Here is a 24,307-nt window from a genome sequence, read left to right as displayed (position 1 = left end):
AAGGCTCTGGCACGGAAAAGGGGAAGGATGGGGGTGAGAAGAAAGAGAGGGTTGGGGTGGAGCCAAAAGGAAGAATCACGAGAAGTAAGGGGGGAAGTGGTGAAATGCAGAAGTATAGGGAGGGAGGGGGAGGAAATAAATAACTAGATATGGTGATAGGGATGCTGAATATTGAGGGGTTGATGGGGAAGTTAGGGAATAAGGAAATTGTGGATTTAGTGAAAGATTTTGAGATTATTGCTCTAGTAGAGACGTGGTTAGGGAAGGGGGTTGAAATTACATGGGACGGTTATAGAGTAGTTAACGTGTTAAGGGAAAAAATAGGGAAGAGGGGCCGAAACCCAGGGGGCATAGTAGTTTTAATAAGGAATGAGATAGATGAATGGGTGGAGACGTTACAGACTAGGGTAGAAGGGGTAGTGTGGTTGAGAGTAAAAATGGGGAAGGGGGCAGCGGAAGCAATTTGTCTGGCACTGCTTTATAACCATCCGAGCGATTCAGTGTATGCAAATAAACATTTTTTTGACGAACTGATTGAAGAAATAAACACAATTAAAGGAATGTATGTAGAAGATGGGATGATTTTATTGGGGGACTGGAATGCGAGAGTGAGCAATAGAGTACCGGTATACGGTAAAGAAGTAAAAGTAGACGGGATACTGCAAAGGGAGAGCAAGGATAATGTTGTAAATAGTTATGGAGAAAGGTTATTAGAGTTATGTGCTCTAGAACATTTATTTATTTTAAATGGGTGGATGAAGGGGGATAGTGTGGGTGATTTGACGTATATTACAACAAATGGAGGGAGTGTGGTGGACATAGGAATAAGCTCAGAGATAGCGTTAAGGAGAATAATAAGTTTTGAGGTGTTAGAATATGGGTTGACAGAACATATGCCTATCAAAATAAAATTGAGAACTTTGGTTGCTGATGAGAAGGGAAAGATGGAGGAAAGTAAGGAGAGGTATAGGAATGGAGGATGGAAGTATGTATGGGATGATAATACCAAAGAGAAATTAAGACGGCATTTGAAAGAGGAGGGAGATATATTAAGGGTAGGAATTGAAAGGGCGGTAGAAGGGAATGATATGGATAACGTGTTAAAATTAATTGAACTCCCTGTATGGAGGGTGGGGAAGAAAGTGAGGAGAAGTGTAGAGGGAAAAAAGAATAAAATGAATGGATGGTTTGATGAAGACTGTAGGAGAAAACGTGAGGTTGTAATGAGAGCCCTAGCGGAGTTTAGGAAGGAGGGTACGCAAGAAAAAAGGAAGGAATATTGTAAATTGAGAAGGGAATATAAAGAGGTATTGAATGAGAAGAAGAGAGGATGGAAGGAGGCGGAAGCTGAAAAAATAAATATATATTGCAGAGAGAAGAAATTTGAGAGGATTTGGGAGTCAATAAACAAGATCAGAAGAACGAAACCGGAGGGGAAGGGAGATAAAATAGGAGAAAACGAATGGGTTAGGCATTTTAAAAGGCTTTTAGAAGGGGAGAGGAAATTGGGTAGAGAAATAGACAAGTCACAAATTGGAAGGGAACTGGAAGTAGGCATTACAATATTGGATGGGGAGATAACAAGGCAGGAGGTAATTACAGTATTAAAAAATGCTAGACCCAAGGCTGCAGGAGGTGTGAATGGTATTTCCAATAGTGTATGGAAAGAGGTAGGGGCAAATGAACCGATGTTGAGAGGGATTGTGAAATTCTTTAATAGGTTGCTGGAAACGGGGAAATTTCCTAGAGAATGGAGGATGGGGGTATTATGCCCTATTTATAAAAATAAAGGAGCTAGTAGTGATCCAAACAACTATAGAGGAATTACACTCCTAGACTCGCTGTCAAAGGTGTACACAGGGGTTTTGGCGAATAGGATAACAAATTGGGCGGAACAGTACGGTAGGATATCTCAGTTCCAAAATGGATTTAGGAAAGGATGTAATACAGTTGATAATGTTTGGATTCTGGACACTTTGATTACAAAGTATGTGAGGATAGCAGGGCGTAAATTATTTATAGCAGCGATTGACTTAGAAAAAGCCTTTGATACGGTCAGTAGGGAGGCGCTATTTTTGAGATTAGGGGAGGTTGGAATGTCGAAAAAAATGAGGGTGGCAATTGAAACTATTTATGAGGAAGTGTTTGTGATGATTAAATTGCAGGATGGAAGGATGAGTAAGTGTTTTGAATCGAAAAGCGGGGTGAGACAGGGATGTAAGCTATCCCCGATATTATTTATATTATTTATAAATAATATTTTAGAGGGTCATGGTGGAGATGCATGGCATTGCCCTTGGGTAGGGAAAATGGAGGTTCCGGGGTTGCTATTCGCGGATGACCTATTGATTTTGGCTTTGACGGCAAATGGTTTGCAAAAAGGGTTGGACAAGGTAGTTGAATATACTAGGAAATGGTCTCTCAGAGTAAATGTAAGAAAGACTCAGATATTGGTGTGTAGGAAAAGGGGTGGGAGAAAGAATAAGGAAGTCTGGAGGCTGGAGCAGGAAGAAATTAAACCAGGGGGAAAAATTGAGTACCTAGGTGTAATAATTAGTAAGAATGCTTCTTGGAAAAATCAGTGTAAGAAGGCAAAACTTAAAGGAAGAGGAGCGCTTGCGGTAGTAGGGGCATTAGAAAAGAAATTTCCAGACGTTAAATACAAAATTCAGAAAACGGTGTTTAAATCACTGGTAATGGGCAAAATGCTATTTGGGGTTGAAGTATGGGGAATGGAGGAAGATAGGAGTGAACTAAACCAGGTGGTGGCGAAATTTAGCAAGATCATGATGGACCTACCGAATTGTACAGCCAATGCCGGGGCCAGATTAGTCTGTAAAGAATCGATAGAGGTTGAAATAGCTAAGAGGGTGTTCAAGTACTGGATTAGATTGGAGGAAGGGAAGGGTGGGGCGTTAGTACAAGAAACGTTTAATTTTCAGAAAAGTATGACGAATGAAGGTTACTGGGTGAATAAGTGCAAAAAATGGTTACAAAAGATTGGATTGGGGGTATATGGAGAGGTCTGGGGGGATGGTAGGAATAAATGGGTATGGGAAAGGATAAAGGGAAGACTACTAGATATGGAAAGACAGAGCTTAATAGGGGAATGTAGAGAGAGAGTCTCTTTATCAGTTTTAAATAAATTGGTGGAAGTAATAAACCCGAAAACGGAGTTTGAGGGTAGAAGGGATAAGAGAGGTTTGTATTGGTGGTTATTGGGTGTTCCGAGGAATAGGGGTTGGGTAGGTAGTGAGAATAGGGATAGATGTGTGTTATGTGGAGAGAAGTGGGAGGACCTGCATATTTTTAATCAATGCCGACCTTTGGCGGAGATAAAGATCAAACTACTAAGTAAGAAGGAGCTGCATATGGTAGGGGAAAGCTATAAGATAACATCTTGGTTATGTAGAGAGTGGGAGAAAGGAACGAATATAACGAAATTCTTAAATGTGGCCAGAGCTATATTTATAAAGAAATTGAGGGAGTAACAGGGGTTGTGCAGATAATGTGGTTTGTGCTGAGGGAGAAAGGGGGAAGGCATTCTGCTCAGAGGAATGGATATCCGCCCTGAGCAAATGCGGGAAGGGTATCATGGTAATCATGATATCAGAAGAGGGGGCTTTAGTGTTAGGGGAAAGGGGGAGAGCACCTTGCCCTGTGGAAAGGTGATCCGCCCGGGGCAAAGGGAAAGCCTGAGAAAATTAGGTAAGCGTTGAGAAAAGGGGAGGTTGAGTAGGTTTGAGGGTAGTGTAAAGCTTAGTAAAAAAAAAAAAAAAAAAAAAAAAAAAAAAAAAAAAAAAAAAAAAAAAGCGAGTTGACTGAGTGAACTAATGGACTTGGAATGGAGTACTGTCTGTTGGTGTGTAAATGAGGAGTAAAAAAAAAAAAAAAAGGGGATTGTTTGTGAGGAAGAAGTATAAAGAAGGTATATGTGATAGAATTGAGATAGATTAAGTGGGAATGTAGTTAAGGAGAAAATGTTGGCAGTATGGAAATTATGAAAGTAGGTAAAAAAATAAATAAAAATTAAATGGTGTAGATGCCTTGATGAAGGGTGTAAAATTGAGGGATTCTTGATGTTTATGTATTAAGTTTAATGTGTAATAGTAATTTAGATAGATTAAGGGGGACTGTAGTTAAGGAGAAAATGTTGGAAGTATAAAAATTAAGTCCAACGGTTTGAGGCAAGTGTGGTGTTGTAGATTGTGAAGACTGAGTGAACTGATGGACTTGGAATGGAAACTGTCTGTTTGTGTGTAAGTGAAAAAAAAAAATTGTTGATGTTTAAGTCTGAAGTTCAAGAAGGTGAGATGTAGTGGGCGGGAATAGTGCGAGAGAGGAGAAGGTGGCGTATCAAGGGAAGAGGGACGGGTTGGGGCTTGACCCAACCCAAAGAAGCTAGGCTTTAGCATGTCTGCACGGCAAGAAAAGAAAAAGAAGAGGGAAGGTAGTGAGCTGACAATGAACAGAGAAGGTGTGACGTATATAGCGGAAGTGTGTGACAAGCCATGTGATGGGTCCGGTTTCCGCCAAGCTGGCTTGGCACACATGATAGGTAAGGAATACATTGTCAGCAGGTGTAGGTGAGAAATAAGATCAGTTCTCACGTGGCGAGGCTGGTCCCTGCGATCAACGGGTTGGTGGGCATGTATTCCATACCAGGGCTGACGCAGAGACCGGTCTACTATATATATATTTTTTTCTAGGTGGTTGGTAGGAATAGGGGAATAGGGAAATAGGGTAATTTGTAGTGCGGTGCTTCCTGCACGTTTGCCGGCTATCCGCGTGCGTGTGGGAGGACACTGAGTAGATTTAGAGGTAAATAATTTTGCTAAGTAGTTTTAGGAGAGATGTAGTGCCTAGTGTTTGTTTGTTTGTTCTTTTTGTTTCTGGGTTTCGCTCTGTCTGTCTTTATTACCTGTAAAGCCGATGGTGTATTCTAGGGTGGGTAATAAAGATATGTATGTATGAAATGTGAATTACAACTTTTTCTTGCCCTTTTGCGGTACGGAGAGTATGCGCTGCGGCCATAGATAAATGCCTCTCGAAGGAAGTGTACGTCACTGTTCTCATGTGAGACTTTCCTAACTCTCTTGCTAACTTTTGAAACATATATATCTGCATTTAACTTGAAAAATATGAAAATTAACATTCATTAAATAAAATACACAATCGTCGAACCCTGGACTCAATCTTACTTCTTACCTGCTTACTTACACATACGTTATTTGAAGGGCGCCAGCTAACACTCAGTGCAGCAATAATAGAATGAGAATCTTGACTATATCTAGGGTGTGGGGTAATAAGCTTACTTTTGACAACATACCATGTAAGTTCTGGGAAAAGGAGATTGGTGTTCGCGGTTTCCCCATTAATTTTGAGGTTAAGATATTTTACTGTCATTGAAATAAAACTATGAATTCGTTTGATAGAACAAAATATATTCTTTAAATAATATATAAAAAATAGTGAGTCTTGTTACGATAAAACAGATGAGAATATGAAATTATGACATTGCAACTGAAAGAAACTAGGCATGAATTTGAATTCTTCTTGACCGGACATTTAACAATTTATACGAAATATTCCCCTCACTGATTCACTTGACTGTACCTTCAACACCTTGAGTGTAATTACGACGTCATCCTTTGATCTGGTGTTTACTGTAGATGTGTCACGCCTAACTTGGTGATACATCCATGTGACTGCTTCTTCTCCATATCATCTGACTTCTTTGTAAGTCAATATGGTATTACCTCATGGCAGGTGGTATCTCTCTCTGACTCCATGGTAAGCCCTTGCGTCCGTGTTTTCAACTAAGTGACCAACCAACTTTGGCCTCACTCTCTCAATGACCAATGATCAATGGCTCACTGAGTCTTCTCCATCTCTCGTTCACACTCGTTGACTGACCGACTGAGGCCTCTTCATCTCGTAGACTTCTTCACTGTTCAGCTTCCGTTTAACTAATGACTGACGCTACAAGATGTAGCCACCTTTTATAGACGTTAGTTGACACAGCTACGTAATCTCCAGAAATAACAATGACATACTCCCACAACGCCTCAAACTGTTGCACGTACTGGTGAAATCCCCTAGAGCGGCTGAGTCTCTGAGCGCATTGCTAAAAGCTCACGATGACGTAGCCATGACGTGGCGATGACTTGGCAGAAATGTCAGCAGTATAGCACAATATAACAACGTCACATCCACATCAGATACATCGAATCTCTCACTGTACAGGTATTTAATGTTAATCTACATATACGTATATATGCATACTCTCAATTACAAATACGCAAGCGACAAGCATTGCATAATGGAATTGAATAATAATTATAACAAAATAATAGTAATCTCTCAGATACAATAATAATAATACGGACATAATAATAATAATAATAATAATAATAATAATAATAATAATAATAATAATAATAATAATAATAATAATAATAATAATAATATCACAGATGCAATAATGATAATAAAATACAGATATTACCTTGTAACGGGATTTGAACCGTTACACATGACAGAGAGTGACTTAGGGCGATAGCAGCGTATCCATTAATTTGTGCTTTTATTCTACTGGGGTTGGTAACGGCTTCGATCATGTAACGAATAGCTGGCTAATGACGTCACATTCTTGAAGCAATGATCTCAATCAGCTGACTGGTGGGTAGCGCGAGAGTTTTGAACATTATACTATAGGAAGGAATAGTGATCAGTGTATTTAAAAGCGACTTTTAGCTACTGCTAATAAAGCGATGGTAAACTATTGTGTAGCGTTTGGATGCAAGGAGACTTTCAAGAAAGGATCTGACATTTCTCTTTCTTTTCACGGGTGAGTTAATATTTACCTACATTAATCTGTGATTTCTTAGAGAATCACAAACTATGATGATGTAAGTGGTTCTATGTTTCATAAAGTCGTTGTCAGGTGCCTGTACAATACGTACAATTACGTGTAATTCATTTTATTGGTTACAGTTCCAATTTCCCGGGTACTGCATTTTTTAATGTTGTGCTTCAATTGATTTCAGTTTTCTTGATGATGAGGCAAGGAAAACGCAGTGGGTACCTAGTAGCATTAACAAGGGAGAATTTCTTGCCTGAAAAAAATTCCAGCATTTTTCAACGGGATTTTTTTATAATGAAGCATTTGGTGTGGGTATTAGACTGAAGCGAAATTCGGTAGCAACAATTTTCCACTCCACCTTTCACCAGCAGGATGTTTTCTTTTCTTCAGATGTTATCTCCTATTTGTAGGCCTACTTCAAAGGTGCAACTAAGACTAATTTAGTAGGTGGCAGTGGAGTGAAATTTTATCTGTGTTGCTTTTTATGGATCCCTTCATTATTATGATTTTTTTGTTGAAGCAGAATATTATAAAAGACCCATGATTTATTACAGGTAGGTACTACAACTAGTGTCAATTGATCTACAATTGACACTACCGTAATTGTGAATTTTTCCGACTCATGATAAGTGAAAATTTCTTGTCACCTGTTTAACTTTTTCCCTTGAGATTTCATTTTTGTTGCCATCTGTTGGTTTTGTATGGTTCACTGAAGTATGATACTCGTTTTCTTTTCTTTCCATAACTGTCCTGTAGGCTATGTATCACTCTTTGTGTCTTGTGCTTGGGCAATGCTTTTGTGTAGGCCTGGTTCAGTGAAAAGTACACCAACCTCGGTAAATAAAATATGTTACAGCTGTTTGTGAAAGTTATGGAGTGTTTGTTGTAGAATTCAGTTACATTAATATTTAAAATTAGGCTACACTCCCTTATGTACAACATTCAAACTGCAGCTATTAATTGCAATATGATGCGGTAATTGGTAAAGATGATATGTCCCTTACATTATAATAAATAAGTAACATTAAACAATTCTAGTGTTACTCGTGGGGATTTAATACTTTCAAAAATACGATCATAAAGAGGTTTTAAGCTATCGTAGGTCCCTTTCGGTTTGAAGGATTTCCGTCATAATCACCCATTTGTGTCCAGGGTTTTACTGCAATTTACGCTTAACCACAGCAAACAAGCAGGGAACCTCCCATGTTCCTATTTCGTGGCCTTTTCGAATGTCACTGATTGAGAATTCTCCTTATATCCTCTCAGAATCTACTTCGAACTAACCCCCCAGATCAACTATTCGTGATGTTGGCTTCACGCTGCAACATAGACGACGTAGCGCTATGCGCACTTTATGCATTAATGCTCTAAGGGTAACGGAATCTACGTAATTATTAGCACTGATGGGAATGACGTCACACCCCATTTTACGTTGACCAATAAGAATGCAAGTAGCTACTTCAGAATTGGAGAATGGCGAGCTTTGCTCTTTACTGGGTTATAAATGTAAATGTACTTCAGGGGGCGGGCTGATAGGAATTCCAAGTAATATTTGCATAATTTCTGCTTTCTTAAGATATTATAAATCGTGGGTAGCACGGTATCAACTTTTGCCAGTAAATAATCTGTGACATTACTTCTACGAAACTTTAACCTGCTATTTTACTTTTGGACTCAATCAAAAGATTTTTTTTTTTTTTGCTATTTGTTTTACGTCGCACCGACACAGATATGTCTTATGGCGACCATGGGATAGGAAAGGTCTAGGAAGTGGAAGGAAGCAGCCGTGGCCTTAATTAAGGTACAGCCCCGGAATTTGCCTGGTGTGAAAATTGGAAACCACGGAAAACCATCTTCAGGGCTACCGACAGTGGGGCTCGAACCCACTATCTCCCGATTACTGGATACTGGCAGCACTTAAACGACTTCAGCTATCGAGCTCGGTACAATCAATCAAAAGAGACGTGCAAACTAAATCTTTAACATTGCGTAAATAATTATTATTGAAGTTTTAGAGGATTACACGAATATTTTGGACCTACAAGAACAAATCTTCCGTCGGCAACTTCAACCTTGATCACTACTGTGACGTTTCCAGTGATGGTAATTGGAGCGCTTGGAACTTCAAGATCAGCCTAATGGCGAACTGTTGGAGAATCCCGTATCCAGTAAGAAGTAGATGTCCAAACAAAGATAAATTAGATGATGTTAATGTCACACTCTAATTTGCCACGCTCTTGGCGTCGCTTGATAAAAACTTTAAAAACTGTCTTATTCTGATGGTCTGAAGAATAGCATCACTCTGTAGCTGGTTCTTATTACTGTACAGCCTACGCCCTGAGATTCTAACCTATCTCTTACCCCGAGTTAGCTCTTACATCATATTTATTCTGGTACAATACACTTCACTTGAAATTATGGAAAACAATTTTATATTTCAGATTGGAGGAGGTGCTTCACCGAAGCTTCTGAAAGCCTCGCTCTCCATCGTAAACAGAAAAGCATGCGAAGACGACTATTCCAGTTTCCTCGTCACCATTTACAGTTCGCAGATATGTGCTGGAGTACCTGAGGGAGGCAAGGGTTCCTGCAATGTGAGTACTTCTTCACCCATCCCTTCTGCCTCTCGAACCGGATCTGTCATCCACTTTCTGTACTTATTCCTATCCCAGACGAGTTACCTTGTTTACTGTTGAATCTTTCACTTACTGATTGCCAACGTACCAGATTTATTCCTTCCTTCGGACGATCTCTTCTTACAGTACCTTTAGGCTTGACCTCGAACACCTTCTTCGGCTTCCTTTCTTTCTTTCATCCTTGAGAAATTCCCATATCATCTTAGGGATCGTTCTGGATTTTGTGCACTACCGATTCCACCGTAAGTTTTCTTTGATTGCTTCGTTTTACTCTCCGTCTCGTGTTAGTTTCTCTTTCAGTTGAGCATAGAGCTAGCAACATTCCTAGTAACTGACAAGACAGCCATGAAATGGCAGCACTGCATTGATTGGTTTGTATTAACGGCTCAGAACGTGTTCAGCCTAAGACAGGTATCTCCTAAGTAGAAGAAGAAGAAGTTTAAGCATGATTGGCGTTGGATGGTCACCAAATGATTACAAATGGTATGGTGTAATTCTTGCGCAAAGGTGTTTTGGCCGGAAAATCTTCCACTAAGTGTACTTTTGCTTCACGGTAATGCATGCCAACACACTCCCAACGCAACAGTGGATATTCGGGGCGCTTTACGCTGGACCCTTACGAATCACCCGCCTTAGAGTGAAGAGCTCTCTCCTTATGACGATTATGTCTTGGGTCTTTGGAAGAAAGACCTGAAGAGTTAACGTTTAACCGCAGATCGAGTGGCTCCTGATACTGTGGAAGAGTGGTTCAACCAGCAACTAGCGTCCCTCATCGTGGAGGATACTGAGCAGAGAAACTTCTCAGCGTTGAGACAGGTACCTGCACGGTGGGAGTGATTATCTGTAGACTCTCTCGAACTATCATCGGTATACTGTCGTTTTTATATACCATCCGTTGTCCAATACGTATAGCGTACATTTCTAGACAACAGTCCATGTTCCAATCAAACAACCTTTATATTCCGGATCATTCAAAGGTATTTTAACTCTGAGGGGGTGACTTTACTTGTTATACTTCTCAAACACGTTCCATATTTCAGCACTATATGTGAGAGTAAGTGGGAAAAACGTAGATTTGGGTCTTGGTTTCCTTCGAAACTTCCTCTTCCTTTCCACTCCTAGCCATTTCCTATCCCATCCTGGCCATAAGGCCTTTCTGTGTCGATGTGACTTAAAATACATAGAAAAATCGAGACTATGCCTTAATTGTAATTCATAATTAAACTGTAGCTATCGAGAAATGTCTTGAGAGAGCCTACATAAAAATCGAATATGTCACGAAGAACCAGATATCAATCATATTATGTCAACATTACGGGAAGCTATCTCTTTCTCTGATTAATTAAGGTATGGGTCGAGATAATTTCTCTGAAGCTAGCAACGCACACAATAGTGTATCTTATAACATTTTATTAAATAACTGAAATATTTCCGATTAAGATTACACACAAAGTACCTGAGTAAATAGCCACGTTGTTTGGACCACGTAGCTATCAGCTTGCATTCGGGAGATAGTAGGTTCGAACTCCACTGTCGACAACGCTAAAGATGGTCTTCCGTGGTTTCCCATTTTCACACCAGCCAGCTGTATCTTAATTAAGGCCACGGACGCTTCCTTCCCACTCCCAGCCCTTTCCTATTCCAACACCGCTATAAGATCTATCTGTGTCGATGCGACGTAAAGCAAATATAAAGAGAAACACATAAAGTGGTTTGGACATCATTAATTATTTCTATATAAGTTAATAAGAATACATATACTAGCTTTCATTGGGCGCTGCCTGGCTGAGGTGGTAAAGGCGTGCTCGGTTCGCCCGCAAGGACGTGGGTTCGAATCCCAGTCAGGAAGTCGTAAAATTTAAGAAACGAGATTTCCACTTGCGGAGGTGCATATGACCCTGAGGTTCACCCAGCCTACACCAAAAATGAGTACCAGATTATTTTCTGGGGGCAAAGGCGGCCGGCGTAGAGCTAACCACTCTACCCCATCACGTGCCGCGGTTAACGATGGTGGAAGCCTTTACCTTCCACTCCTCCAAGGGCCTTCATGTACGGAGGTGCCTTTGTCTGTTTTATACTAGATTTCATTAGAGAGAAAAACAAGCTCACGATTGTTGTTATTCTAGGCGCAGTGTCTGGCTCATAGCCGAGTGTCCAATATCTTGGCATTCAAGCCCTGAGAACTCGGGATCGATTCTCGAATGGTTCGTGAGATTTTAACTATAAATGGCAAATTTCCTTCGATCCGGGAGTGGATGTTGTGCCGTCTCCAATATTTCTGTAATTCGACACCATACAAGACTCTCCTCTACCACAGTAACACGCCCATTTCCATACACAGCAGATGCGACGACTCTCTTCGAAGGCTTGGTTTTACATGGGCTACATCCGGTTGTTTTAGCCACAACTGGACTGGACAAAGAAGCACTTTGGGAACGATTACGCAAACATGAAATAGCCTACCAAACATCACGCACGATCTACAACACAAAAAAAATGCCTTTCCAAACACACGTCACTATGAAACGACTCTGAAGCCAGTAGTTGTGCATGGAACCGAAACCCTATCCCTAAATGCCAGTAAAGGATGTTCGAAGAAATGGAGAAAAAGAAGCGCAGAATACTTAGGGGAATCATAAGATCTAACTACAAGAATGGCATCCACCAAAGAGGATCTAATAAGGAAGTCTATAACAAAATAGAGAAAATTACAGATACGGTCCTCAAAAGAGAGGTCCAATTTTACGGAAACAGGTTGACCAAACATATGTCTCACCTATTTGATTTAAAACCTAAAACCACGATGCCTTAATTTAGAAACACCGAAGAAGACCTTCAAGTGCTACGGATCAAATCGGAAGACTCCTTTGACAGAAACGAAAGAAGATAGTGACGAACGGGCAAAACTGAGACGTACAATCGAAAAGAAGACACGGTGTCCCTTGGACAGAGAAACGCAAGCTGGCCCACTCAGAAAGAATGAGGGAATTCTGGGCTCAAAAGAAAGCAAAGTCCACTGCCAAATGTAACAAGACTTAACATGGTCCTCGATGGCCCCAGAGAATAAAGCATGTAATAATAATAATAATAATAATAATAATAATAATAATAATAATAATAATAATAACCTGCTCAGTGCAGGTGTTGTGCTGATCCACGGCAATGCTCGCCCACATACGGCTCAGCGCTCAGCAACTGTTCTGCAGGAGTTAGGCTGGGAGCTGTTTGATCATCCACCGTACAGTCTTGATCTTGCTCCCAATGATTTTAATTTTCTTCTTGAACCTCAAGACATTCCTATCATCCTGCCAGCATTTTCACATGGACGAAAAGCTGAAGACGAATGTCACACGCTGGTTTCATTCCCAGACGGCGGCCAAAATTTGATCCCACGAAAAGACAAGTGTCTCAATTCTGGTGGTGATTATGTCGAACAAAGCTCTAACATTACTGTTTCGGGTGCCAATAATTTCTTTCATGTAACTATGTTGTCGTTTCTTTTTAATAGAGAAACTTAATTTCTGGATGGGCCCCATATTTAGCCATGGAACTGGACACGATCACCATGAACATCACTACTGCAGTATGTCATTCAAAATTGTCATTCCATGATTATGCTTGAAGGGTTATAATAAGATCGATATATAAAATTCCATACTTTAGTTGATGGTTGTTCTAACTGTAATGTTGAATGTTGCAGATGGATTCTGGTGGCCCACTGTTCGTGTCCGGCGAGGTGGTCGGTTTGGTATCCTGGGCTTACGGCTGTGCTGTTAAGAATTATCCTACAGTGTACACCAGCGTGGCCCAACACCGAGACTGGATCACCAATCAGACTGGCATTTGAAACCGAGGATTTTACCCATCAGTGAAACGTTTTCGCTATCAACATAAAAATCATGTCCCAAAATAAAGATTGTATAAGGCGCTTAGATATATCACTGACGATGGTGTCAATGGTTTTATTTCCAATATTGTTCAGAAAATTCTAACATTATCTGCCGTATAATAAAAATCTTAATATGTGAGAATTGTACCAAGTGAAAATGAAAACCTACAACCTGTTCCCCAGTCAGTGATCGGGTCAGGGATGGAATGAATGAAGCCCCGAAGTACTCCCGTCTCCGCTTTGTCCAGCACAAATCTCACATGGAGTGACCGCGATTTGAACCACGGTATCCATGGATGAGAGGCCGGCGCGCTGCTGCCTGAGCCACAGAGGCTCTAATTGTGCCACGTAAACTTGTGAAATCCTTTATCAAACACACTATCTTTACAAGACAAATTATTTGTCTTTATTTTAAGACACCGAGCTCGATAGCTGCAGCCGCTTAAGTACGGCCAGTATCCAGTAATCGGGAGATAGTGGGTTCGAGCCCCACTGTCGGCAGCCCTGAAGATGGTTTTCCGTGGTTTCCCATTATCACACCAGGTAAATGCCGGGGCTGTACCTTAATTAAGGCCACGGCCGCTTCCTTCCAATTCCTAGGCCTTCCCTACCCCATCGTCGCCATAAGACATATCTGTGTCGGTGCGACGTAAAGCAAATAGCAAAAAAAAAAAAAATATTTTAAGACAATATTATTAAAATTCGAGACATATTTCGTCCTCTTTTAGGACATCCTCAGTCGAAAATATACAAGGCACATTAAAACATAGCAAGGACATTGAACACTTTCAATGTTGACTAAAAGTTTAAAATCACATGCGTCCAATTAAAATGCGGCGTCGTTGACGTCGTGACGTAACAATTAAAAAATATGAGCATCTTTAAAACAAAACAAATTGTGATCTTTGGTGTGACTGTCAATGTGATGAAAAAGTTAAGCACATGTTGTTAACTGCTGTAAAATTATCGATAGAATGCACAGGTTTGATGTAAATCGTAGTTACTTCATGAGTGAAGTGACGAGTACGTGGAATCTCTGATTCGAACTGCACAAGTTGGTTGACGGGTTGTGTCACAATAAATGTCGAGGGCCTAAAAATAGTAAATCAGTCATGAGAGGAAATAGAAAGGCCTATTGACATTTTGGCAAACTTGTGCCATGCTCATAGGCTCCAGCTGAGTTTGCCTTTGCTGCTACCTAATCCCAGTCTCTTAATAAAACAAATTGTGATCTTTGGTGTGACTGTCAATGTGATGAAAAAGTTAAGCACATGTTGTTAACTGCTGTAAAATTATCGATAGAATGCACAGGTTTGATGTAAATCGTAGTTACATCATGAGTGAAGTGACGAGTACGTGGAATCTCTGATTCGAACTGCACAAGTTGGTTGACGGGTTGTGTCACAATAAATGTCGAGGGCCTAAAAATAGTAAATCAGTCATGAGAGGAAATAGAAAGGCCTATTGACATTTTGGCAAACTTGTGCCATGCTCATAGGCTCCAGCTGAGTTTGCCTTTGCTGCTACCTAATCCCAGTCTCTTAATGGCATCTTATACGTCCATTCTTCCCTGGTCCACTATGTAAACATGTACGATATAACAGTAATCAAGGGGTAGGGTATCATTTATGATCATCCTTTTACTATCCTATAATCACATTTTTCGAAGTGGCATACGTTAACTGTCCTCCTTATGCCTCATTCGGCCCTAAAATTAAATTGGATATGATAATTATTTCGAAGACATGTCAAACAGGACAAGCTGCTGCAGCAATCCATAAAGTTTTCTCTAGACTTCCACACCAATCCTACCGATCTATTCTGGGCCGTAAAAGTTTTAATCATGACATCAAATAATTTTCCTTTTTAACTGAACAAGAGAAGACTGTAACGCATCTACTAGCACGAAGCTGGCGTATTTGATCGCCTCCACATACCATCGGGCTGATGCGGTATTGAACCCGTGAAACTGAGCTCAGGAGGAGAGGGTTTTACCATCTAAGCTACTCAGTCTGGTAGGACGGAAGGGGAAAGAGAGCGTCAAAATCAAGTGTCAAATGATTGTCGAGTTCGGAAATCGCAGTAGTCTTATAGAAGGAAAATACAAGAGTGAAATGTGAACAATCATATGTAGGAACGAACTGATATTGATACTGATATAAAGACCCGCATTGATGCCTCTACAGCTATAACTCCACGCCGAGATTGAATCATTATCGTGCCCCTCATCTATTTATTTATTTATTTATTTATTTATTTATTTATTTATTTATTTATTTATTTATTTATTTATTTATTTATTTATAATAATTGGCTTTACGTCGCATCGACACAGATAGGTCTTATGGCGATGATGGGATAGAACAGGCCTAGGAGTGGGAAGGAAGCGGCCGTGGCCTTAATGAAGGTACAGCCCAGTATTTGCCTGGTGTAAAAATGGAGAACCGTGGAAAACGATATTCAAGCCTGCCGACAGTGCAGTTCGAACCCACTATCTCTTGAATTAAAGCTCAAAACTCCGTGCCCCTAACCGCATGGCCAACTCGCTCGGTTAGTTGTGTTCTTTCTTTCATTCTTAATCCGTTTACTCTCCAGGGTTGGTTTCTCCCTCGGACTCAGGGAGAGATCTCACCTTTACCGCCTGGAGCGTGAGGCTTTGGGTCATGGAATACAACTGGGAAGGATGACCAGTACCTCGCCCAGGCAACCTCACCTGCTATGCTGAACAGGGGCCTTGTGAGGAATTGGAAGATCGGAAGGGTTAGACAAGGAAGAGGGAAGGAAGTGGCCGTGACCTTAAGTTAGGTACCATCCCAGCATTTGCCTAGGGAACAAGTGGTGAAGCACGGAAAACCACTTTGAGGATGGCTGAGGTGGGAATCGAACCCTCCTCTACTCAGTTGACCTCCCAAGGCTGAGGCAGACCCCGTTCCAGCCCTCGTACCACTTTTCAAATTTCGTCGCAGAGCCGGGAATCGACCTCGGACCTCCGGGGATGGCAGCAAATTACACCAACCAGTACACCACAGAGGCGGACACTCAATTATTTAATTTTTATTATTTATTTATTTATTTATCGACATTGGTTGTTGGGAAATTTGGGAAATTATGATATGAAATATTGTGTAGTTAGAATTTCTGTCGTTCCACACGGTGGTCTTAAACCTCTGACCGATTTTGTATACAGAGTGTACCAAACCGCAGCGTCAAAATGTCAAGAATGGATTCCAAATACCGGCCAGCCCCGTGGTGTAGGGGTAGCGTGCCTGCCTCTATCCCAGAGGCCCCGGATTTGATTCCAGATCAGGTCAGGGATGTTTACCTGGACCTGAAAGTTGCATCGAGGTCCACACGCACACGCGATTGCAGTTAAGGAGCTATCTGACAGTTATTTATCGTATGGTTTTTAGTGCCGGGAGTGTCCGAGGACATGTTCGGCTCGCCTTGTAAGGCTGACTCTCCAACGAGGGTGGGCAGCATCTGCCATATATGAGAAATGCGTGTTTTTGTTGTAAGTTATAGATTTGTGTGTGGTGTGTGAGATGCTCTAATTTTGGGGACAGTACAAAACCCAGTCCCAGAGACAAGATAAATAACCATTTAAGGCTAAAAACTCCGATGCGGCCGGGAATCGAACCCAGGGCGCTCTGAACCGAAGGTGACTGCGCTGTGCATTCAGCCAAAGGACCGGACTATCTGACGGTAAGATGGTGACTCCGGTCTAGAAAACCAAGAATAACGGGCGAGAGGATTCGTTGCACTGACCAAGCGTCACCTCGTAATCTGCAGGCCTTCGGGTTCAACAGTGGTCGTTTGGTAGGCCAAGGCCTAGTGCCATGGGGTTTGGTTTGTTTGATTCCTCATATAGAGAGACGAAAACGAGGGTATGGTATGGTTGGTCCGGAAACGCATATTTGTTGAATTCTCTGACCTTTTAGTTGATTCATAATCAACAGAGGTTGAATACACGACAGACTTCACGTGCTCTCAGAGGTAAAAGTCCAGGGTGTTTAAGTCAGGAAAGCAAGGCGGCCAAGTGCCCAGGATAACACGCTTCAAAATGCTTGCAGGCAAAAAGACTGAAAAATGCGGGAGCGCCATCTTGTAAGAAGTGCAGTTGTCGACTGGGTTCTAGTGGTATGTCTTCCAAGTAATCACGCAGTGTAATACTCAAGAATCTGCGTAGTTCTGTCCAGTAAGCCTGTCCGGAAGAACGCACGGTCCCAGCAGGCAAAAACACAGAGTAGCCGGGCTGAGTGGCTCAGACGGTTGAGGCGCTGGCCTTCTGACCCCAACGTGGCAGGTTCGATCCTAGCTCAGTCCGGTGGTATTTGAAGGTACTCAAATACGTCAGCCTCGTGTCGGTAGATTTACTGACACGTAAAAGAACTCCTGCGGGACTAAATTCCGACACCTCGGTGTCTCCGAAAACCGTCAAAGGAGTTAGTGGGACGTAAAACAAATAACATTATTATTATTAAAACCCAGAGTTCGAGACGACAGGATCTAATTTATTCGTAACATGATTATTTGTGTAACAATTGTAACCAGTGTCTCGCATTTTATTCTGGCAATCAGTCAGGACTCTGTAAATACACGCTCATACAACTCTTTAATTATGCATTTACAGTCCAAAGTTGTCAAACTTTTTTTAATGTTGAAAATATTTCTTAGCAGTCAAAGTACGGGTCCCCAAACTACGAAAGATGTAAAAATTAAACAACAATACATTAAGCAATTTCCTCAACTGTGCCGATAGTTGAAGGGCTAAAATGCCGGGAAAGGTTTCAAATTGTGAGTCTTAGATAGGTCTATGAAACTAAAAGAACAAATTTAGAAAAATCACCTCCGGCCTAAATGCAGTCCCGGAAAAAAACAGCCGAAAATCACCTGTTTCTTTATTCATTTAGCCGAATTATTTTATTAACATAATTCTTTCTGTAATGTGTTCCTTGGTTCAATAACCTCAAGCGCTTTTTTCTTAATTTCTCGAAAATGTCCACGCCGAATGTACTTATAAGGGCTTAAGTGAAACTCTGAATAGACTCTCATTAGCACTCGTAGTGGTAGAAAAAGGCAAATGCTAACCGAATCGACCGGATAACTATGATTAAGAAAAGGATTGTAATTTTGAGGAATAAATAAAAAATAATGCTTATACTTTATTATATTTTACTTACTGTACCCAAAATTCGTAGCTCATGTCTCTAAGATATCATCAACATTGAGTTGCTTGCCTAGAGGATTTTTTTTTCATGGAGAAGTCACTTGTGATATTTTGCCCTTGAGTTTCGATTATTATGAAATCTCTATAGGCCTAATGTATATTTTACTTACATCCATCAATTAAATCTATTCCATCCATGCAATGTGAACTTCAATTATCATCATCATCATCATCTGTTTACCCTCCAGGTTCGGTTTTTCCCTCGGACTCAGCGAGGGATCCCACCTCTACCGCCTCAAGGGCAGTGTCCTGGAGCTTCAGACTCTTGGTCGGGGATACAACTGGGGAGTATGACCAGTACCTCGCCCAGGCGGCCTCACCTGCTATGCTGAACAGGGGCCTTGTGGAGGGATGGGGAGATTGGAAGGGATAGGCAAGGAAGAGGGAAGGAAGCGGCCGTGGCCTTAAGTTAGGTACCATCCCGGCATTCGCCTGGAGGAGAAGTGGGAAACCACGGAAAACCACTTCCAGGATGGCTGAGGTGGGAATCGAACCCACCTCTACTCAGTTGACCTCCCGAGGCTGAGTAGACCCCGTTCCAGCCCTCGTACCACTTTTCAAATTTCGTGGCAGAGCCGGGAATCGAACCCGGGCCTCCGGGGGTGGCAGCTAATCACGCTAACCACTACACCACAGAGGCGGACAACTTCAGTTGTAATGAGATTATTTACCCTAGTTTTCGTTCTAACCACAAGTCTGTCTCCGAGCTCTAGAAACAGGAACGGAACTAGGAACTAAGATGAAGTAGTTCTATAGACACAGCACTTTGAAAGGAGCACAGCGTCTACTCTCTAATTCTATTAGTGATTACTTCTCACTTTGACGAAGAGGCTAGGGTATGGCTTGCAGGCAATCAGCATCATAACCGGCTGAGAAACGAGCAACCTCTCTGCTAATATCTCATAATATGCCGTAATTCTTTCGAGAAGAATATCAGTTATCTTTGGTTCTAGTAATCATTGCAGTTGCAAAGCAAGTCTGTTCTACTGACACTCCATATTCTTAACAAGATTTCCAGAATACCAGGTAGCTCTGGTTCCATTAATGTTTCCAGTTCCAGATTAACTTCTTTCAATTGACACTTCAACATTTCTAACTAGATTTTCCGAATACTAGCTACTTCTAGGTTCAATAATCATTGCAGTTCAAAACTAAGTTTGTTCAATTCACTCTCCGAATTCTTAACAAGATTTAGATAATGCCATCAAACTTTGGCTCCAGTATTCATTGCGATTTCAGAGCAAGTTCGATCTATTTACACTGCGTATTCTGGAACACACCAGAACATTATAATAGTTAATGAACATTGAATTTTTACGACCGCATTGTAATCGAAATGTATTTTTAAGCTAATTAGATCGTGTTACGTACAATTAGTACGTGCTGTAGAGATGTGTACAGAACAAAAATGGCCAGCCGGACACAAGTGGGATCCGAACCCACAACCGCCCGTTTTCGCGTCGGTTTCTCTACCAGTTGAGCTATGGTGGCCTGGTGGTGTCAAACCTGTAGCTTAGATCCTTTCCAACAGAACAAATATGACCTAGGGTTCAGTACGCAAGCCTCCACACTAAACTCCTCCACAATCCTGTAGAGAATTTGCACCTATCTCTTTCTTCGTATCTGTACACTTCTCTTCCATTTAAATAGACTTTCAGAGGTCGTGTCGAGTACCATATAGTGCATGCCAAAGATACGTTAGGTACAGAAATAAAATAACCAATTGGGCACCGTTGACAACAGAAAAAGAAGCCTAGATGTTGTGTGCTGTGCTCTACCATTGAGCTAAGGTGGCATTTCCATTTGTGTTCTGTTGCCTTGGACTACACATCTGGTCATCATCATCATCATCTGTTTACCCTCCAGGGTCGGTTTTTCCCTCGGACTTAGCGAGGGATCCCACCTCTACCGCCTCAAGGGCAGTGTCCTGGAGCTTCAGACTCTTGGTCAGGGATACAACTGGAGAGTATGACCAGTACACATCTGGTACTGATTATTATTATTATTATTATTATTATTATTATTATTATTATTATTATTATTATTATTATTATTACCGTGTTTTCATGGAACAGAGAAGTGAAAAAGGTGCTGGTTTGAATGGGTCTATCTACGACAGTCAAAAGATTCATTTAACACTTTAAAAATTAAGGTAGTCCGCCTCTGTGGTGTAGTGGTTAGCGTGATTAGCTGCCACCCCCGGAGGCCCGGGTTCGATTCCCGGCTCTGCCACGAAATTTGAAAAGTGGTACGAGGGCAGGAACGGGGTCCACTCAGCCTCGGGAGGTCAACTGAGTAGAGGTGGGTTCGATTCCCACCTCAGCCATCCTGGAAGTGGTTTTCCGTGGTTTCTCACTTCTCCTCCAGGCGAATGCCGGGATGGTACCTAACTTAAGGCCACGGCCGCTTCCTTCCCTCTTCCTTGCCTATCCCTTCCAATCTTCCCATCCCTCCACAAGGCCCCTGTTCAGCATAGCAGGTGAGGCCGCCTGGGCGAGGTACTGGTCATACTCCCCAGTTGTATCCCCGACCAAGAGTCTGAAGCTCCAGGACACTGCCCTTGAGGCGGTAGAGGTGGGATCCCTCGCTGAGCCCAAGGGAAAAGCCGAACCTGGAGCGTAAACAGATGATGATGATGATGAAAAATTAAGGTTATATTTCTTTTCAGATATTAAATTTTAACAAACAACAAGATTTCAGGTACAGGGCTAGATTTGTACAAAATAAAGAAACAGAAAAACCTAGAAAAGGTTAGTTACAAGTTGAGTTCCCTATTTACAGAAGTCCCTACATCACTAATGTTGCTTTTAGGCAGATTGTCAAGGAGACGAATCTTCCAATTTATTTTACAGGATATTTAAAACACAATTTTCAAGAGCACTTTGCTCTAACGGTTACAGGTTACGGCCTTCCAAAGGTACCACTCAAAATTTACACAAATATCTTTTACGTTACAAGAAAAGGGGCTCTATGCTCGATAATTATACCAAGGTGACTACGCTCCCAAACCCTTACAGCCTACACAAGGGCAATCTTTATGGTAAGAGATTAGAACGTCGTTGCTCAATAAAATTTACACTTTCAGGCCTCTCTAGGCACAACCTACATCTAACAATACCGTATGAGTTTTCTTTTACATGGAAGAAATAATACAGGGGTATCGAGTACCCATTCTACTGGGCCTTTATGGAAAGCAACAGGTTCAATTACTGGCCCCAAAATCAAAATGTATAGAGGCGGACACTTGCCCTCCTTGAAATCAAAGATTGAAACCCTACTTGGGCTTGTGGCCCGACGATGCAGAGGCTAAGCCCTCACTACTGACATGACTAGATGGACAGGTTAAGTTACAATTTACAATAGTGAAAACAGTTACTAAATCGTAGTCACCTCAAGATTAATTGAAGGGGAATTCGAGAGGGTAACGCACTCTCTATCCTCGGTTTTCAGTTTGAGTACTTTTGACTTCCTTGAACTTTTGCATGAGAAGGAAGAAAATTTACATTTAAGTAAATTGACTGTTACATAGTTAAAGATAGGAAACTTTCCCCTCGAGTCAGCTTGCGGAGATAACTATAGAGATAGAGAAATGGTGGCCATTACTTTAGCTGATGTTCTGCCTACCGATGGATGAGGCCCCCGCCTCCTCTCTTAATACGCACACTCAATAACACGACGATCAATAAGACAAGTTAATTTGAAAAGGCGTCAGCTTTTATACCCGAGAGGAAGGTTCGAGAAGGCTCTCGACTAAAACCAGACACACCCTCTCACTTTATTGGTAGATAAAATAGGTACAAGAAGCCTGTGATTGGCTGAGAAATAAATAACAAAATTTCCCATTGGCCAGAATCGAACATTGGCAGGATGAGTAAAAAGTGTTGAAAACCTAGAAGTATCGAAAACAAAGAAAGTCAATTCAGTTCATAAAACTTATAAACACAATTTTTTTCTAAATTTCTAGTTGTTCCACTTTGCAGCAGAGTGCATGACATCAGTTTTTAATAGAGACATCTATGGAGAAAAGTCCCTACTTCTTGAAATAGCTGTTGCAACTTTGTCAGATAGCGTTCTTCAAGGCGCTTCATTTAAATGCACGGGGTTGAGGCGTACCTCCCGGTACAATTATTATTATTATTATTATTATTATTATTATTATTATTATTATTATTATTATTATTATTATTATTATTATTATTATTATTATTATTATTATTATTATTTTGCTACCATCATCATCTATAAAGTAAGATCGAAATATAAAATTCTCTTCCATAATATATTTGGTGGTTACACTAACAAAAATGTTGAATGTTGCACGTGGATTCTGGTGGCTCACTGATCATTTCCGGCGGGTTATCGGTTTGATATCCTGGGCGTACGGCTATGCTACTAAGAATTATCCTACAGTGTACACCAGCGTGGCCTAACACAGAGAATGGATCACCAATCAGACTGGCATTTGAAACTGAGGCTTTCACCCACGTAATATAATCGGTGGAAAGTTCTTGCTATCTACTTCCCCAAAATAAAGTATTGTATGAGACGCTTAGATATTTCAGCGACTTTGGTGTCAATCATTTCATTTCCAATATTGTTCAGAAAATTATATCATTAAATTGCCCCATATTAAATATCTAACTTACGAGACTTGTGCCATGCTGATAGGCTCCTGCTAAGTCTGTCATTGCTTCTGTCTAATTCCAGTCTCTTAATGGCATCTTACCCGTCCAGCCTTCTCTAAACCAAAACCCATGGCACTACAGCCCTTCAAGAGCCTTGGCCTACCAAGCGACCGCTGCTCAGCCCGAAGGCCTGCAGATTACGAGGTGTCGTGTGGTCAGCACGACGAATCCTCTCGGCCGTTATTCTTGGCTTTCTAGACCGGGTCCAGCCTTCTCTGGTCCACTATTTAGTGGCTGAGTCTGAGAATTCTTCAGTAACTGTAGAAGCCATTATTCGAAACATAAATTCTTCCACATTTGCGGCAAAAATTTTCGCCGCCAAACTCCTGAGTGTTGTTGTTCATACTGAGGAAACCCCGCCCTTTCCGAGCATTTCGCTTCTCGGTTTCAAGTCCCCGTCGCTGCTGTTCAAGGTTTTCAGGAACTTCGTGGGCAAGACGACGCCAAGTCAAATGAGCAGCTGCGTTAGTTTCCCAGTTAGTGGCGCTGATGTTGCAAATCACGTTTGACTTCAGTACGTCCCTGAATTTTCTTTGCTGCCTTCCCTATGTAGTTGGTATCACTCCAGTTCAGCATACATGATTTCCTTTGGGAGACGAAAATCGGGCATACGAAAGGCATGACTTGTCCAAAGAAGTCAGTGTTTTAATGATCATAGCCACAATGCTCGTCGACCTTTCCATTTAACATTAAGTATTCTCCTAAATCAGCGCTGTTGGCATTTCTACAGAAAGTTCATATAGCCTACCTCTTTTAGGTGGTCCAATATTCACACCGATAGCTTAATCTGAGTACTGATGTTTTGATTTTATCATCAAAAACTCTTTGTCGTAGTCGTCTGAATGCTGTACTAGTTTTAGTTAGGGGTACCATTGGATCTGGGAGAAGGCTATGTAGAATCTGGGTTTTTTTGATGCAGAGACTTTGACCACTGGTCTCATATGTTTTGGTTAATGCATTTATAGTAGTCTGTAGATCTTCTGAATTGGCCAGAACAACATTGTC

General features: G+C 41.3%; 1 protein-coding gene across 1 annotated transcript in view; it reads left to right on the top strand.

Annotated features, from left to right (window-relative positions):
- LOC136880934 (trypsin-1) overlaps positions 1 to 13,534 on the top strand; it is a 50,834-nt gene extending 37,300 nt beyond the window's left edge. The window contains exons 6-7 of the mRNA XM_067153465.2: positions 9,307 to 9,459; positions 13,202 to 13,534. Of these exons, the coding sequence (XP_067009566.2) occupies positions 9,307 to 9,459; positions 13,202 to 13,348 (300 nt within the window). The 3' untranslated portion in view covers positions 13,349 to 13,534. The remainder of the gene's footprint in view (positions 1 to 9,306; positions 9,460 to 13,201) is intronic.
- The last annotated feature ends 10,773 nt before the right edge of the window (positions 13,535 to 24,307 follow it).

This window comes from Anabrus simplex, chromosome 9, assembly GCF_040414725.1.
Source record: "Anabrus simplex isolate iqAnaSimp1 chromosome 9, ASM4041472v1, whole genome shotgun sequence".
In the NCBI taxonomy this organism is placed as follows: domain Eukaryota; kingdom Metazoa; phylum Arthropoda; class Insecta; order Orthoptera; family Tettigoniidae; genus Anabrus; species Anabrus simplex.
Note: the sequence above shows the minus strand (reverse complement) of the source record. Positions and strands in the feature narration are given on the sequence as shown.